Genomic DNA, 14,935 nt, shown 5'->3' with positions numbered 1-14,935 from the left:
CTTGTTTAACACTTGTAGGCGTTGTGCAATTGAAAAGTTGATTACCCATTCAAACTCCATAAAAATCTCACATTTGAATTGTCTCTGCACACTGTAATTCAAGAGGTTTGATGGCCTTATATTTCTTTCAAGCTGTTTGTGCCACTGCACTATAGCAAGATAGAAAACAAAGTAAAAATTTGTATTAACATGCTCCAGAAACTTTCAAATTGCCACCTGTTTTTCTTGACAGTTATCAATGCAAGTGAGTATCTAATTTTCTTCACTTCCTGGTTATAATACATGCTGTGAAAAAAAGGGCAACTGGAACATGGAAGGTAGGCAACCACACAGATTCCAATGAAGGTAAAGAAAACTTAAAACTTGAACCTGTTTGTAGGCAACAACCATCCTCTGATTTTAGCTTCATATATGCAAAGAACTCTCCTAAAAAAGGCAGGGACGAAACCAGAATATACAGAATAAACACACAGAGTAGGTGACATTAACTCACCTTAGAGTAACTGATACAAATATATTTTCAACATATTAAAGCGTATTCCAAATTTTGAATACGTGTTCCACATGTGTCTGGATTATTTTGGCCAATAGCACATAACAGCTCAAGTCTGTGGCCCTGTTGTTCTTCTGCCTTTCCTTCTGATTAGACATTAGTAATACCAATATGCCAACTAAAATTCATTGTAATCCAACATAGTAGCAAAAGGCAGCATTTTGCTGAACACATAAATGTAACAGAGACGAGAATGGGTCTTTTTCCAATCATTGTCTATGGGTATTTACAATTTACGATGTTACAAGTTCCACGACTTACCGTTTTAGAGTGTTATGTCAGGTCAAAAAGTAGGACAGGTTTTTTTAAGTCATTTTCTGGAGCAGAACCAGCTAGACACTCAAATACTTGAGTCAAAAACCACTTAGGAAGCTAAGAGAAGACCTAATGTATAAAGAGGCAAATGGTAGGGATACCAGTAAGGCACCTGAACACCCCACACCTTACCAGTCAGAAAATTCTTGATACCCCAAAAACAGAATTTCTTTTCATAAGGTGCACAGCAAGTGATCTCACCCTCTCTGAAGTGAAAGACACTGCATTTCTTGATTGCTGATAAAGCAACCATAGTTGGAAAAAATATGTATATTTACTTTCTTTATGGACCATTTCTTGTTATAAATAAGCAAAGATAAACAGTAGGGCTGGACAATGAGTAACATCGCAAGGATATGGGGAATGTAAGGCTATCAGGTTTGTGATGGTATTTGGTTAACAGCCATTCAGCAGAAGAGACTAGGACAGGAAAAGCAATCAACACCCAGACACACAAATCCTAATGAACAGGACATAAGAGTTCTGGTCTTTGTCATTATCTGTTAGGTCACTGACTGACAGGCCATGGAAGGAGCCACTCAGGCACAGCCTCGAAGAGGTTGTACGAGAACTTTAGAACAGATATGCAGCAGTAAACAACGCCATCATGGGTCTCCTGGGAAAGAACAAACTTATTACAGGATGTCTGCAGGGGCTTGTCAAAATGTGCAAACATTTTTATGGAATGTTCAGGGGAAGTGCCAAAGGTACAGAAGGTGAATCACGACAGAACAAGTGAGGGAAAATGGAGAGGAAGTAGCATAAAACGGATTCATTAGTGTAAGCTGCAAGTCAGTAGGTTTGCTCGGCCCAGGCCTCCACCTGATCACTGCAGTTTGTCCTACGTTATAGAGTCCTACTTGTAATATTGTCTATGTGACTTTGCTCTCTATTCTGCATAGGTGTGATGTGCAAGCAATGGTCAACAACTATGAGGAGACCTGTTCTCTGGGAAGGTTTAAGCTGAGTAAGAGACCTCATGCCTAGACATGAATGTTTGATGAACTTAAAGCCTGTGTTAACATTTGAGTCTGAGAACGTAGGCACGCTTGTGAATTAAGAGAGGGCTGGTGCACGTGTTTCACTAGCAAACTTCCAAGTCCCATTAGCTGGAGAACAACTTTATCACGCTGTTTGTATTCTTGTTTACCCGAGTGCTGTTTGCATTTATTTGTGGTGCCAGTAAAGGCAATATTTTTCCTCTGTGATGGTCTGTGTGACCAGCCATATTCTACATATGTAGTGCCATCTTGGGAATGCATGCTTGGTCTCGCTGCTGGCTGGATGTGCAAACAGAATGGTGGCAAGCAGACCAAGAGGAGAAAATCTCTGTAGCTTAGAGCCCACTAGATATAGGTTCTCTTCACAAATGTGTCATGATTATCCCACTTGAATTACTCTGCATGGGTCCTACTGACTCTCATAAAACATCATATTCTTGCACTATGCTATAGCTCTTCCAGAGGCTAGAGAACACCCAGTTATCTTCAAGCCTTCTTTCTCCTTCCATTGTGTGCTGTTCCCTGCCTTTGTACTAACTCATATTTTGCCAGCCATTCAAGACTTTGTATCACTATTTAAAAGATGGAACTACAAGAGCAACCTAACTTCAAAATCATGCATGGATGAAGGAAAATGTTTCCAGCTCATCTTTACAGCAAAATACCTGAGAGCTAGTAGCAAAGCAGCAAAATACACAAATATAGAAGTTCAGCAAGTTTTATAGAATCATAGCTTGCCCCTTTGAAAAGCTATTAGATTTAATAAATTTGCATTTTTCTCCGTAACAAAACTTTCATTACATAGCAGTTAAGACCAAAATAAGACCTCATACGGACCTCAAGACCGGAGGAACATGTTGTTGGGTTGTTGTTTTTTTTTAAAGCAGTATGCAATCATTTCTGTAAATTTGTTTCTCCTTTAAGTGTGCTGAAAGGCTCGAGCATAGCAGAAGGGGGCAAACACACTTTTAAGCAATGCTGTAGATAATTTCACCAGTCCATTATTTAGTACTGATTTATACTTCCACCTTATTCTTAAGTTTTCTCAATGTAAATTTTCAGTGGCAAAAAAAAGTTGTTACAATTTTTAGAAAAACACATAGTTACATACCTTCAGTTGGGGATATAAATAGATAGAATACAAACAACTAAACTGCCATTGACCTGCATTACAAGCTAGATCTTCTAGAATTGACAATTATGTAAAATCGTTTATCTTACTGGTAAACAGACTCCAGCCGCACCTTTCAGTAGAGCTGAGCCATTAGAATTCCCACCTCATTAGGAACTTCATGATTATAGTGACAATAGCATGTTTTCCAGATCATTAAAGATGAGCTATTCATACAAATATTCCTACACACCACCTCGAGCAACTAAAATAACATCTACTTGACAGTTCATCAATAAGTAAAAAAAATGTACAAGAAAATCCACACCTTTCAAGCACTACTGGTACTGGAATCTCTCTGTTTATCATCATTTATCACGAATGATAATTTTAACAGTATGTATGTTATGGGCGTCAGCAAGGGTAACAATTACCTCACTTAAAAAGGGCTAAAAGTTATTTTGCATTAATAAACTTGGATAACAACATGTTTTTCTGCAGATCTTGGGATTTCATGTGTTCTGACCTTATACCATAAGTTGGAGAAAATAAGAGTAGGAAAGAAAGAAACCTCAAATTGTACACTTACTTATTCAATGTGAGGTCAAGGATGAATTTGGAGCCAAAGGCCTCAATCTGGAAACTTGCCTGGGCCAGATGTACAGCCTGTAAACATGAACACACAGGAGTACTATACAGTTTTGCAGAACATTTAAAGTTGTCAAAAGAATCACTGAGCCTTATATGCAACAAATATATGACAAACACCTGTGAAAAACAAAGTTATGGAAAACATGCTTATTTCCATGAATCTCATAAGCATGTGAAAAGCTTTGCCCTTGTACCAAATTCTGATTCAAAAAGATTGGCCTTTTTAGAAGGTAAAGGAAGAGAGAAGCAAATGGTACCTGAACAGCATGCTTTCAAATACACACTCATTCCTCACAAAAAAAAAAAAAAAAAAAGAAAAAAGATTCACATAAATGTCTGTATTTTGCCATAACCAGATGGCTATGTAACAAAAGCGTAAGTAATGTAGTATATTGTTCTTTTAATTATGTTACTACATTCATTCACTTTAAAAGGCCTGAAATAATTAAAACATTTGTAATACACGCCTTCAAATAAGAAAATCACGGCAAGGCTTGCATTACATGTTATGAAAGACTCTTTCAAAGTAATCCCTTCACAATTAAAGGCTTTGTACTTGGCAATATAGCAAACAGAAGACTGATGCTGCTTAACATACAACAACAACAAAACAGAATTAGCTTGTCTTGCATAGGGAGTTAAAGTTAACTTCCAGGATATTGAATTTTTGTCAGATATATAAATTGCATTCTTTATTCTTTTCTATGCCATTGTAACTGAAGCCAAAGACACTTAAAACATGCTTATCTGTTTTCTAGAAAAATAAGAAGATAAAGAGATGATCCAAGAATTTCTTTTTGTGAAGACACTGTTCCAGCATGGTGGAAGAGATTAGATCTGAATTTCATAGAACCCCTTCCCTGATAATGTTCTAATTAAATCATGCTTACTTATACACTAATTTGACACAGCATTAACAATTACATGAAGTTGGAATATTATGACTAAGCCCTTTAATCAAAAGACAAAAAACCACTATATTTTATGAAACCCCACAATCAATCTTCAGGTATGTCACAAAACCAATATAAAGTTCTAGCTAGTTTATAGCATAACTTAAATAATACAAAGGTTAGCTTTTATGACCCACAAGGCTTACAATTTTGTTCTCCTTTGGAAATTTTTCTATGAAGGATAAATTCTTTATGTTCCTCTTCTGTTCTTGCACCACACAGAGCAGCACTGATTTTCATCTTATTTCTCAACAAAGGTATCCATCATCTTTCATAAAACCCCTCAATGTAATTTTAAAAAAGTATTTCTAAAAGTTGCTATAGTGACTAAAATCAGCTGGTGTTTCCTGTGTGAGTTCATCCTTCTTTGCCCCTAGAATTATCATTTCCCTTCAACAGGGTCACAGAGCTTTGTTGTAAAGATATTTTTTTAAAAACTGTGTAGTTGCAAGATATTTTAAAGATCTTTAATATCATTGAACAATTTCTTACCTAAAGCCTGATTTTTGTTTATTAAAAAAATACAATAACTTTAAACAGCAATTTTAAAAATAATATTGCAAGGTGCTATCTAAAACAATATGGAAACAAAGCAGTATCAAGTTTTCTCTGTTACATTTTTTTGTAAATGAATGTTAATGGTCGTCTCAGCAGTTCACCAATTCACTGAGATAACAGTGGCCTGGCAAATTGAGTTTACAGCTGCTCTGAATCACCAGAGTGAAACAGTTTAAGTATAAAGACAAACAGGTAACTTGATGGAGAGAATCTGTATCAAGAGAGAATCTCAGAGAGTCTGCAAAGAATCTGTTATCCTGACTGCCAATTCCAAACCAACCAAATAAACCAAACTCTTGAATATCTTTCCTTTCAAGAAGATTCAAGCTACTTAACTGATTAAGAAAACACTAAAAGACACTTCAAAAGCAATCATGGTGTACTGAAACATGCCAAAATCCTGGAACTTCAGCACAAGACATCACAGATACTAAAAATGTACATGTATAAAAACAAGCCATGTATAAAAATAACCTCAAGGTCAGGAGCTTCCACCAAGGCCTACTAAATCCAGAAGACAAGTTGTGGTTCCCAGAAGATCCTGAGACAGAAATTGCTGGAGTCTGGGAGACCAATCTAGGAAGTAGTACCCCAGGGACAGCCAGATGGACATCTGGTCTGATCTGCTATAGCTCTTCTTTTGTCCAATGAAGCCCATTCAATTATAAGCATATAACATCCCTTAAGTTTCTAAGCCATCAACCATGTATTCTTTATCTTTCTGCAATTTAAAATTACTTAAATTAACTTGTATTCTCAGTCTACAGTATCATAGAAAATCTTGTAGGATTAGATATAATATCACTGCTATTTCTAGAAACAATTACTTCTGTATATTAAAACACCACTTGCTATCTTTTACTGTGCCTCATTTCACAGATGTAAGCCTGTGCTGCAAAGCAGCTGACACTAGTTTGCTACCCTGCAGTAGGGCATGTTCTCCACCAGACTCAGCTCAAACCATTGGTTACAAAAAGAACACTTAGTTTTAAGTCCCTTCAGGTGAATGTGACACACCACTGCTGCAGCAAAATAGAGATTTTGTTAAGCTGGTTAACCAACAGATAACCATCCATGAAAGCCATAAACCAGAAATCAGGTGAAGGTAATGAGACTAAAGTATTTAATCCCAAAACTGACATTTTTCCTGTAACAAGCTCGCACAGAAAGCTACCAGTGAGTTGTCACCAGGTGTTTTAGCTGTTACAACCGTCAGGTACAACCATGATGGAAGGAAGTATTTCAGAAAAGTATCTGTGGAATTCTGTTATACAGCTTACCATTTCACAGTATTCTCTTATCAGCTACTTTGTAATACAATGCCTGCAGCATAATACAAATACAGTGTTCTTCTGATTGGCATAGAAATATAAATTGAGTATAATGTAGCTTAGCATGTATTTTGAAGAATATATATGGGCTAGGTATCTTACCATGTCTTTTCACAAGAAAAATATTAAACATCACCTTTTTCTACCACTTGCATGCATGTATATGTGTTCACATCTGCACAAGTATTCTTTATTTACATAAACAGGAGACTAAGTTCCTTTGAACACGTTTGTTTATAATTTAAAAACCTCTGCAGAGGTTCCCGCTTTGACAGCTATAAGCTACTCCAATGGCAAAACTGCAAAATTACATAAAGTTTTGTCTGCAGCAAAGAGTTACTGATGACACGTAGAAAAGCAGGCTGAAGGGAGAGTCTGAGTTTTTAAATTTTTTCCTGTCCACAAACCCAAATTTTAGAAAGAAAAAAAAAAAAAAAAGTCTTTTTTCACTGTTCTGGAAGCTCATATTACTAGCATAGTCACTGTAATAAGAGATTCTTCATAGTCAGGGAAACTGCAGTATCTGCTTGTGCAAAGCAGTAGCTCTCAGTTTTTTTCCAAGCTAAAAATCCATACACCAAGAATTCCAGCTTCTTTCAAATTAGTCATTAGCTGACTATAAGTTTCAAGACAAAAATGGACTAGAAAGCTGTAACAAATCTCAGTTCTACTGATTCAAGTCACAACTTAAACGCTTTCATTGTTTTCATTATTGTGCTTGGGCATCATTTTTCCATAATTAACTTTTCAAAACTTGCAGGAATTTTACAACCATCATCACCAGAAGTATTACATTGGTTTTACTTTCTTCACAGTAAAATTATACTGAATACAATAATGTGTAATCCCTTCAAAATAACTAAGTTCTGTCACAAGTCTTTAAACAAAAGTAACAACATTATTTAACTGACTGGCAGTTCCTATGGGTCTTTTGCTATATTCATACAGATATGATCTCCAAATGACAAGCTCATTGCTTTTAGAAATCTATTTTTGCATATAGTTCTGCTGACTAAAATAATGGCCAAATGCTGCATCTCTCATTCCAGTAGCTGAGCAAGGTGTTTTGTCACTCCCATTTTGGAATTAGAAACCTAAGTCCCATTTACATGGTTTTTACACCATTAAAACATTTTTTGATCTATACCTTCATTCTGGTAACAGTACAAGTTTTGCACAAATCAGTGTGACTTACTACACATTAGTTCCTTACTCTTCTTTTAGCTTGTTCGCCTATCCTCAGACTTTATACAGAAGCTGTCCTTCTTTAGTGTTTGAAAAACATCTCCTACACAGCACATATACCGAGATAACCTTCCACTACTTGTTGGACATCATAGAATAATCTGGGTTAGAAGGGACCTTTAAAGGTCATCTAGTCCAACCCCCCTTCAACTAGATCAGGTTGCTCAGAGGCCTGTCGCACCTGATCTTGAACGTTTCCAGGGATGCAGCATCTAACACATCTCTGGGCAACTTGTTCCAGTGTTTCACCGCCCTCATTGTATAAAATTCTTCCTTTTATCTAGTCTAAAGCTACGGTCTTTTAGCTTAAAACTATTACCCCTTGTCCTATCAAAACAGGCCCTACAAAAAAGTCTGTCCCCACATTTCTTATAAGCCCCCTTTAAGTACTGAAAGGATGCAATAAGGTCTCCCCATAGCCTTCTCTTCTCCAGGCTGAATAGCCCCAACTCTCCCAGCCTGTCCTCACAGGAGAGGTGTTCCAGCCCTCTGATCATTTTTGTGGCTCTCCTCTGGATCTGCTCCAACAAGTCCATGTCCTTCCTGTGCCAAGGACTCCAGAGCTGGACACAGTACTCCAGGTGGAGTCTCACCAGAGCAGAGTAGAGGGGCAGAATCACCTCCCTTGACCTGCTGGCCACACTTCTTTTGACGCAGCTCAGGATATGGCCGGCCTTCTGGGCTGTGCACACACTTTGTTGGCTCATGTCCAGCTTTTCATCCACCAGTATCCTTCAAGTCCTTCTCTGCAGGGACTCTCCTCAATCCCTTCATCCCCCAGTCTATATTGATATGGAGGGTTGATCCGACTCAGGTGCAGGACCCTGCACTTGGCCTTGTTGAACCTCATGAGGTTCACATGGGCACACTTCTTAAGCCTGTCCAGGTCCCTCTAGCTGGCATCCCATTGCTCAGGTGTGTCAACCACACAACTCAGCTTGGTGTCATCTGCAAACTTGCTGATGGTACACTTTATCCCACTGTCTGTGTCACTGATGAAGACATTAAAGAGTACTGGTCCCAATATAGATGTCTGAGGGACACCACCTTTCACTGATTTCCATCTGGACATTGAGTCACTGACCACTACCCTCTGGCGGCGGGGGGATCGTGTCAAAGGCCTTGCAGAAGTCCAGACAGACAACATCCATAGCTCTTCCCTTGTCCACTGATGTAGCCACTCCACCATAGAAGGCTACTAGGTTGGTCAGGCAGGACTTGCCCTTGGTGAAGACATGCTGGCTGCCTCAAATCACCCCCCTGTCCTCCATGTGCGTTTGCATAGCTTCTAGGAGGATCTGTTCCATGATCTTCCCAGGCACAGAGGTGAGGCTGACAGCTTGGTAGTTCCCAGGGTCCTCCTTTCTACTCTTTTTAAAAATGGGTGCAATGTTTCTCTTTTTCCGATCACCAGGGACTTCATCCGACTGCCATGAAATAAAGCATTTCATACCGAAACAGCATACATAAATGTCACAGCAGCATGTAAAACCTCATGCTTAAAATATACAGGATTTCAGAAAAGTTCCTGTTGATGATTTGTTTCTGATCTTTAACAATAAAGAGGTTACTTCGATGTGCTTGAACCTCAGCCTTGAAGACTTATTTGAAAGAATGGTTGTTAGCATGTGAACACAGGCACAGGCCTACCACTGAAAGGAATCCTACTGTTGATCTTTTAACCCCAGGGGCCAGAACCCACCATTCTCTGCCAACATGACAATACTTAGGTAATTGTCTGTAGTGACACTGGCCTCTAAAATCATCTCTCTCTCAGGATTTTGTTCATAAGTCTCTACAAGTAGTGCAACCATGTCTTGGACCACTTGGACCACAGTACCCAACTTTCTGCAAATGCTAGAAAACCTATAAACTTCATTTTCTCTTTTTTCATTTCAGAATAAGGCTTAACAAGTGCAAGTCTTGCACTACCTAACACTTACGAACTGAAACCTTTTATAGGTTATTGCTTGAAGCCCACGAGAGGACCCAGAAATAATTTTTTTTTAAAAATGGATTTTGAAAGTTTTAGAAATATCATGACTCACACGTCAGCTAGGAAACCAAGATGTAGATCTGCTTGAGGTGAAGCTGGCATAAGGAAGATGGCCTTCTACGCCCAGAAACCAAAGAAGATAGGAAGACCAATTTCAACCCTCCTGTTAGTAACTACTGAAGATATAGAGTCCAGATAAGTCTTCTGCATTAATAAAAACTCAATATAGAATAGAAAAAAAGACAAAGTACACAAAATCATCAATTTGCAAGCAGTGTAAATTGAAGCAGCACCACAAAAAACTCTGAAAAAAAAAATGCAAAGCCAGCTGAAATACTACAAAGATTTTCCAACAGTCTTAAGTTTATACACATCAGCCATGTGAAGTTCATTCATTATTTTGATCCTTTTTCATTATATGGGGATTAAAAGCAAAGACCTAGCCTAAGATAGACAAGGAAAGGGAAGACAGTTATTAATGCACAGGATTTTTATCTTGATTTTAGTAAGAATTCACATGATGCTCTCTCTTGAGAGATTGTTAACCGTGATCTTTCATCTTTTACAAAATAGGCCTGCTTTTTCTTCAATGCCACCTCCTTTTAATGGCTGTGATATAGTTGTTTTCCTGTCATATTAAGGATACTTTCCCTCTCAACTTTTGTATACTACATACCAAAATTGCATAAAAGACTGAGACAGAACTGTATCTCAAACTTTAAAGCAGGGCAACTTAGCAGAAAAATGTAACATTCAGCCTGGCAGGAATCTTTCCTCTATTTAAATGACAAACAGCTGAGCTGAACAGAAGCACCTGGAGCTTTCACCCCAAGAAAAATAGCACAAAAATGAATACAATTGTTTTTTGGGAGTGGAACTGTCTTCACAGTCAAAACTACTATCACTTTTTTTTCCCCCCAGTCATTAGGGTCTGAAAAACAGTTTTCTTAACACCTCCTTCCTCCCCAAAATTACATCTTACACTTATGCATGAAGACATTGCTTCTTCACAGCTTCTCAGAACTTATGATTCAATGATCTAAAAACAGGTAGAAACTTCCCAGTACAGACAGTCTTCTTTCACATGCACCTAATTCAAGCTATTTTCCATTCAAAATCTGGTAAGGCTGCCCTGAGCCGTGTTTCTCTGGCAATCCTATTATCTTGAGATCACATGTTGTGTTGTGAGATTTTTCCCTCTGCTGGCCAACATAAGGAGTTGCTCCTAGCCTTTTGAGACAAGTAGTGTCCTGTACAGTCTTCTTGCTAAGTCCTAACAATCTTGCATATGCAGTCTGCAAAAATGAATCAAAGCAGTCATCCGGTTTAATAAAAAGATTATCAGTCCATTCAAAATGCTACCTCCACCTGCAGAAGTTTAGAGAGACAGAGCCAAAGAAAACAGATGACTCTGACCTCTTCAGCAAGTTTAAGGATTCTCATGAGCTTCTTCAGTGTGTTTTTATAAACAGATGCTCATTTCTGAGCATTTCACACTAAAAATAATTTTAGAACCACCCAAAATCAGCTAGCCTTACTTTGACTACAAGGAAACAGATATATAGATTTTAGAGTCTTCGAGCTCCAAATATTTAAAATATGCTTTTGTTTTTAAAGCACAAAGAAAAAACAGATTATACACTAGAACTCTGTCCACCTTGGAGATAGACCACTTCACTTAGACTATGGTGAGCATTCCTTTTCTTTCAACAGTGAGAAAAGGCTTCTTAGAAGAATAAGAAGGAATGAGAGAGGTTCTACCAACAATTTAGATTACATATGCCCTCTCATTATGATGCTATTTCACCAAATTCAAAAGCAGATAATCAGTGCTAAGAAAGCAATTTACTATTTAAATTTTTGTTCTCTGGTATACTGTTTTTTCCTCCAGCCCTTCATCTCTACATACATTTCATGAAGGTTGCAGACCCTTACTTTTAGGAAGGGACTTAAAAAAAATAAAATATTTTAAATTATTTTACATAATTATATTTCTCCAGCTTTACCTCTTTCTTCCCACTTGCACTCAGTTTCCTCTACTCTCCCTCTCTCCTTAGAGTGACTCAGCATTTCTGAGGTATTCAGGCCTAATTCCCACAAACTATCCATATGGCTTATATTTTTCTGGCCACTATAATGAAGTTTCACAGAAATGGGTCTACTGAATAACATCCAGAGTCAGGGAGTATATCCACATCATACATCTATAAATAGTATATTAAGGCTGACAAGAAAATACACGTTAAAGGATGTATGGCTCCAAGAACAGTAAAAAAAGAAAAAAGATGGTATTTTTCTTCCTCAATTGTCCACTGTTTTGTGGACTGTATAAGTCACGATATTTGACTTCGCTTTTTTCACTTTCTAAAAATCAATCCTAAATATAGATTTATTTCTTTATCTAACTATGAAGGTATTTTGGTTCTTTCTTTTTATTACCAGTGTGGGACACAGCAAAATCTCACAAGTAGGATTCGTTACAATATAGCATTTATTTTAATTCTGGGAAAGGATAAAAGCAAGTACTAAAAAATTCCCTACTGCCCACCTTACCCCCCCAAAAAATAAAAATAATCAAAACCTTAATGTATCTTTCACAATCCAACTGCATTCTGGTTTCTTCATGGGTTGTTTTCCTTTTACACCCTAGGCAGACTTCCCCCCTGCAATTATTGCTCTACAGAGATGATTATAGTGAATGATAAACAGAACGAAATAACCAAAATATTTGTTATTATATTATTAGTAAAATAGATGGAAGGGCAAAGAAATTAATTCATACAAGGAAAGATACAAGATGCAAGGTGGGGGGGACAGGGGTGAAGCTCTCTATGGTGCTCTGGAAGCAAGACATGCAAAAATCAATCCAGACAAGGAACATAATCAACCCTTTCCTTCAATTAAATGGATCAGAGCAATAGAAGTTTCATGCCAGAAGAACGAAGTCAACATAATGTCACTCTGTGAAGCCCCAAGCTTAAAGAACCCTTCTGTGGGAAAAACTGCAGTGTTAGCATTCCCTACACTTAAAAGGGACAGTGAGCAGAAAGGAGATCCACTTTACACAATACTCAGCAGCAAGCATACCCAAGGAAATCAATACCAATTTTGTCAGCACTGATTTCTGCAGAGCTTTACCCCAACAGGTAGAGATAAGGTAGGGCATAGGAAGGATAGGCAACAACAGCAATGTTCCTGTGGGAATGCTGGGTAAGTAAAGGGATTGGCGGACGTTCTCCTCTGTGGATTCCCAAGAAAAAACTCATGTAGAAACATGGAGGTAGCACTATTCCCAAAGGCAGGTCTGCAAGCACTTGCAAATCCCTTTCTTCCCACATCCTTTTCCAAAAAGGGGAAGAGAAAGTCCCTAGCGTTTAAGTTTATTTAAATAGTGGTCTCATTTTAACAGGGTATTAGTTCTGAATGTAATATCCTCTTAAGTAGCTCCAGTTTCCAACAATCAAACAGTTTTTCTGAGCCACCCATAACACATTGGTGTATTTAGATGCATCCAAAGGCACATACTGGTATTCAAGTCCAATAAGACAGGAAGCAACCTTTCTCCCCATTAAAATATCAAAACTATACAACTATCTTTTTTTTTTTCCCCCAAAGATTATACAGTGCCTCCATTTTAATTCCACATCTGAAATGGCACATAATCAATATCAACAAAGCACATATGATGCATAATAAATTCACTTTCTAAAATTTCAAAAGAAATGCAATTCAATAGGTAGGAACGGCATTATAGCTAAGTCCCTCAATAATATCATACACACTGATCTGCTTTGCTATCTCTCTTCATCACCACTGCAATCTCTTCCTATACAAGCCGTCTTTACCTTCACTTTACCTCTTTAACCTGTGAAGAAATTAATTTTTTTTTAAATAAAAAGATAGGATGGAATAATTTTAACGGGTACCTCCTAAGCGATATAGTTTAGATTTACTTCTTTACCAGTTATTTCACAAGACCAAAGTTTGCTCAATCCCATGCAATTTCACACAGACACAAAAAAAAATTACTATCTGCAGCTATACAAAATTAAATACTAGATCTTACCATTAAAGGTGAAAAATGCAGATATTATTTAACACAAACTGTTACCAATTCACAGTGGTGTTCACTGGTCATACACTGGCAGGAAACCAATACTGCATTTATTAGGGTGTGCACGATACACTCAAAGCCAAGTAACTTATGCTCCAAGTTCAGGATTCTAAAGAAACTCCCTATGGAGACATTTCTGTAGTCTAGAGCTATTTTGGAAGAAACACTTTGTTGATAATGGTATACCATAAGTCAAGATACGGGAATCTGTGCTAATCAGACAAGTCAACTTTGCATAATTTCCATTCCTTTTATCTACAGTTCAGCTTCTGAACCATCCTGAAATTCAAAATAATTCTTTTTAAATTAACACAAGGGAAATTGCATTCTTGTTTAATTACATGTCCTCCTTTAATTCCTAAAAATGGTGGTAAGGACCATCATTAAGTCTTGAAGATCTACAGAATGAAATGTTCAAACACAGTTCCACATCACATTGCCATTCTAAAAATTCTGCAGGTGAGCCTCTTTTTACCCTACCTTGTCATGTTTCTGCTGGTGCCTTGCCCTAGTATCCAGGATATGGTAAGGGGTTTCAGAGTCTCTGTTGACGTAATAGATTAGTCTTGAAGGCAGTGTGATTTCTTTCTGGATTGCATTGCTGTAGCTGTTGTTTTTACTGTTACTGCTTTTGTTCTGTTGAAATATATTCTCTTCATCTGCCAGTACTCCCTCTATACCGCCTGCTGTTTCATTCCAATGCAGGTCTGAGGAAGAAAGATATGCCAGCCATAAATTAGATGGCAGAATGTGTTTATTTCCATTAAAAAGCTACATATTTAGCTTACAATATTCTAATATTTTATTAATCGCTCAAGTAAACAAAGATAGCTTACTCATTGAGCTAGATCTGATTCATTTTTCACACATAAATTGGTTTCAGAAATAACATTGTTTACTTAAATGCATATACGTTTTCATATGCAGTCATGAATTATCAATATTTTAATGCCTCTTAACCTCCAAGAGGAAAAAAAAAAGTCTTAATGAATATTTGGTTACCCCTACACCATCTTTGATAGCTAAGTTCTCTTCTCTCTTGAAGACACATACAAAAAAACAAATATACACCTACAAAATGCTAAGAACAATCCCCATGTTCCTCAG

The 14,935-nt window shown here is 37.4% G+C and overlaps 1 protein-coding gene across 1 annotated transcript in view; it reads right to left on the bottom strand.

Annotated features, from left to right (window-relative positions):
- ADAM23 (ADAM metallopeptidase domain 23) overlaps window positions 1–14,935 on the bottom strand; it is a 79,376-nt gene that overhangs the window by 63,553 nt on the left and 888 nt on the right. The window contains exons 2-3 of the mRNA XM_074145246.1: window positions 14,309–14,535; window positions 3,570–3,646 (exon numbers count right to left, since the gene is read on the bottom strand). Of these exons, the coding sequence (XP_074001347.1) occupies window positions 3,570–3,646; window positions 14,309–14,535 (304 nt within the window). The remainder of the gene's footprint in view (window positions 1–3,569; window positions 3,647–14,308; window positions 14,536–14,935) is intronic.

Source organism: Numenius arquata, chromosome 3 (genome assembly GCF_964106895.1).
Source record: "Numenius arquata chromosome 3, bNumArq3.hap1.1, whole genome shotgun sequence".
NCBI classification, from domain to species: Eukaryota; Metazoa; Chordata; class Aves; order Charadriiformes; family Scolopacidae; genus Numenius; species Numenius arquata.
This window is presented reverse-complemented; position numbering and strand designations above follow the sequence as displayed.